Source organism: Rhagoletis zephyria, unplaced genomic scaffold (assembly GCF_001687245.7).
Source record: "Rhagoletis zephyria isolate East Lansing unplaced genomic scaffold, Rhagoletis_zephyria_1.1 Rzeph_scaffold_00241, whole genome shotgun sequence".
Taxonomy (NCBI): domain Eukaryota; kingdom Metazoa; phylum Arthropoda; class Insecta; order Diptera; family Tephritidae; genus Rhagoletis; species Rhagoletis zephyria.
In genome coordinates, this window is record NW_016157325.1 from 24,259 (window position 1) to 28,463 (window position 4,205).

The window sequence follows — 4,205 nt, forward strand, 5'->3', positions numbered from 1 at the left end:
AACTGGTTTTCAAACGAGTTAAATGATTTAACTGGTTCAATTTTCCAACAACAATTGCATGCGATTTAACTTGTTTATGAACATGTTTTGATCATTTAACTGGTTCAAGCCCATTTAACACGTTTAGCTCGTCAATTTGAACGTAGTATTACTTTTCATAGTACTGTTTAAGGAAGTTCCCAAGTTATGTAAAAACCTTAAAAAAATCCTAATGTATTTCGCGTGAGTAAAATAATATTACACAAAAAAATACATGGCGTAAAATTGCCGAACACTGAGTAACCGAGTAACAAGTTCGGTGAAAATACCTCTAATACAAATTTTTATAATCAGAATTGAAAATTCAGTAAAAATCAGTACAAATTTAAAAAAATCAGGACATTAGCGTACTGATTGAAGAAATAAATAAAATCAGTACGAGAGTTAAAAAATCAGTACTGTACTGATAAAATCAGTACGGCTGGCATTCGTTTTTAAGACTGTAAAGAGGGAAGCAACAAATAACAAAGGCTCTCAAGTTAACTTACCCAAAGTTTGTTTTCCATTTAGGGTACGCCCATTCATTTTGTAATTCCCATATTGTCGTTCGATGCATTCTGTTTTCTCGTTGAACCTTTCGATGCTCTTATTGTCCCACCATCGATGTATGTTGCCAAACTTATCATATTCGCGTCCTTGGTCATCAAACGCATGCGTTAGCTCGTGACCCATAACAACGCCCATTGCGCCGAAGTTTAGACTCTTCGGATTGTTGGTGTCGTAAAATGGTGATTGCAGTATTCCAGCTGGAAACACAATTTGATTTTTCGTGGGCGTATAGTAGGCGTTCACCATTTGAGGAGTCATGCCCCAATGAGTTTTGTTCACAGGCTGATCTAGCTTTTCCAAGTTGGTTCTTAAATTATACATTGCAACCTGAATATTGTTTTCGAAATATTTGTTTGGCACAATTTTCAAGTCTTCATATTTCTTATCCAACTCTTTTGGGTTGAGAATGTAGTCAGGGAATCCAATCATGTCTGTTATTGCATTGGCTTTATCGATTGCTCGTTCACGAGTACCCCTGTCCATCCATGTGAGGTTATGTAAATTTTCTTTAAAAGCTTCGCGAATTTCGTTGATCATTTGTTCGGCTTCTGGTTTAGACTCGCCATGAAAAGCTTGACGCACGAAAATGGCCCCAACTGCAAAACCAATGACGTTATTTGTATCTGCCACGCAATATCGCCATATCTCTTCGCCTCCATCTGAGCCCATTAGAGCCTTGCGTACGCTTTTATAAGCGTCTCGAAACGGCTTTGACAAGCAAGACGTCAGTGTTCGTACCGCTTGCCACACCAAGTAATTATTAAGAGTTCTATATTCGAATAGAAAAATAAATAATCTTGATTCTTTGATTCTATACCAAATTACAGCTACATATAAGTATTAGACTGCATTACAAAAAAGTTGCGGGTTTTCCGCCGGGATTACAAAATTTGTTATATTTTAAGACGTCCACCAAAATATTTCGGAAAAATATTAAGATTTAAGCAAGCTGGACCGATTTGAAAATACCTCCAAAAATTGAGTTTTTTTATGAATAAAAATAGTTTCTCATAGAACTTTTTGAAAAAAGTCCGCTCAGATGACAAAACAGATTAAGCTCAAAAAATCCGCATAAAAATATTTAAAAATCTTTTTAACGGAATCGTAATCATGAGATTTTAGATGCTGTTTTTTTTTACTTTTTTCAAAGATTGATTTAAGAAAAACTTAATTAACTGGGCCAAAGCTATTCTGATTTAGACTTATGTGATCTAGATAGAAAGGTATTTTCCCTATATTTTTATTTATGTGCAAAAAAATCATTCGTGTCCCAATTTTTTTTTCCAAATAACAACACATCTTAATTCAACTTTGAATGATGTTCGTTCATCCTACCTTTCTCTTTCATCCTTATCAGCAAAGAAATAAAAAGTGTAAGAAAATACCTTTCCAATGATATCTCACAAGTCTAAATCGGAAGAGTTTAGGGTCAGTTATTCAAGTTTTTCTTATACCAATCTTTGAAAAAAGTTAAAAAAACAGCATCAAAAGTCTCATTATTACAATTCCGTTCAAATTTTTTTTATTTTTTAAAAATATCTTTATGTAAATTTTGTAAGCTTAAATCGTTTTGTCATTTGAGGGGATTTTTTCAAAAAAAAATCTTTAATAAACTATTTTTATTCATAAAAAACTCCATTTTTGGAGGTATTTTCAAATCGGTCCAGATATAATAGCTTTTATAATTCCAATGCAAAAACAGTACCGATTTTTTTTTTGTATGGGGAGTGATGCAGTCTAATAAGTATGTATATGTGGTGGGGGCCCAATCAGTTATGGGATAAAAGAATATCTTTGATTTTATGTTATTTGATAAAAATACAAGAAAAATTGTACATATATTTTTCAGACAAATTATACCAGAAAAACTGAGATAAATATTTTTTTTGCAAAAAATAAAGGCATTGGCTAATAAGAAATAAACTAAAGATCAAAATTAAATAAAAAAATCTCGAATATTTAGTTTTATATCCCATAAAATTTTAGTGTAATAATGTGTAAATTTGAAGTAGCAAAAAATTGCAGTTGTTTTTTAATAATTATTGCTGACGGCCGAAATCTGGCTGTAGCTTGTTTTTTATTCGGACAATCAAACTACATATATTACTTATCATAACTTTGCGACACTCACATATTGATAAGGTTTGACTCTTGAATTTATTATTTATATATTATTACAAATTTCGAGTTATTTAATTAAATTTCTTAGAAATAATTTACTTACAGACTTACGGGTGATGTCACAGTGATAGTTTTTTTCAAACATTTTCAAAGACATGGCTGGACGTTTTCGCCCTATTTCGGGCATCGGGAATCAAACTGCATCATTCGTTTTTTAAGTTTTCTGCACGTTTTCATACAACTTTTTATTTTGAAAATTTTGCCTCCAATGGAAATTTTTCAGGTGTTATGCAATATTTTATGGCTTCTTACTTTTACCTGGTTGGCTTAAAACTTAAAAAACTAATGATGCAGTTCGATTTCCCATACCCGAGATAGGGTGAAACTGTCTTCTCCGGCCATGTCTTTTTTTGCGGCTATAACAATGTTTTTGGCAATTTTTTATAAGCTTTTATTTACCTTGCAGAAAATCTGACTAGCTCGGAACTAGCGTAGAACTAGACCTATTGCGGACAGTAGTAGTTCTAGCTCAATGCCCAAGATATGCTTTCAACTGTCCAGTTTTACATGGCGATGTCATTGGCGGAGGCAATTGTCGCACAGTGCATTACTTTACAACTAGTTTTTAACCAGTTCCGTTTTGGACAGTTTTTTTTATAAGGAAACGCTTTTAGGATTCGAATTTTGGATATTTTTTCCGTTTTTCTTTTCTTTTACAGACTCCATATATGCTACATATTTTATAAAAAAAATATTGTAAGCGGCACCCAACAATTTAATCATTAAATCTGAAAACTCCCAACTGCCTTCACCGCGATTTGAACTCGCCACCAACGTTGCTCGGAGGTCTTCTCGCTGAGCTACTTTCAAATTGTACGAGAAGTGAGAATTTGTACACTTACACCGCAAGTTCCACTGTTCCGTTCTGCAGCCGTTTTGCACAAGTTCAGAGATAGTTCTGAAATATGTAGTTCGGAACTAGCGCTTTGCCAGACTGTCTCTAAATTTTACTGCAGGGTAACTTCACTTGTATGTATGTATGTATCTTTGTATATACATATGTCCTAGAATTTCGCAATCAATATTTAACAAACATCTCGATGAGCTACAGACTTGAAACTTCAAACTTAGCTCATAGCCCGATAACAATACAATATGAAAGAAGAATTAATCCGCTACGTGGCGCAGGAGTCGAGATATTTGTAAAACCCGCCTTTACAGTCTGATTTGGTTCATATTTGGAATGTAAATTACTTAGTTGAAAAGAAATATCTCCACAAAAAATTTACCCGCTAGGTGGTGCCTGGGTCGAGATATTTATAAAAATAGTCTGATGTGGTTCATATTTAGAACATATATGTGACCTGGTCTACGGAAAGGGGGCTTAGGTGTCAAAAAATCAATTTTCACTTTTTGGTTGATTCGGATGGAAGATGAGATGCTTTTTCACGTGGTGAAAAGCAGAAAATCCTAACTTGCTTAGAAGTGTACTAAAA

At 33.6% G+C, this 4,205-nt stretch overlaps 1 protein-coding gene across 1 annotated transcript in view; it reads right to left on the bottom strand.

The window, feature by feature from the left end:
• Positions 1–527: 527 nt before the first annotated feature.
• Positions 528–4,205, bottom strand: part of Nep3 (M13 family metallopeptidase neprilysin 3) — a gene marked incomplete at its 3' end in the record, with an annotated part of 293,210 nt that continues 289,532 nt past the window's right edge. Inside the window, exon 7 of the mRNA XM_017609640.1 lies at positions 528–1,357. Within this exon, the coding sequence (XP_017465129.1) occupies positions 528–1,357 (830 nt within the window). The remainder of the gene's footprint in view (positions 1,358–4,205) is intronic.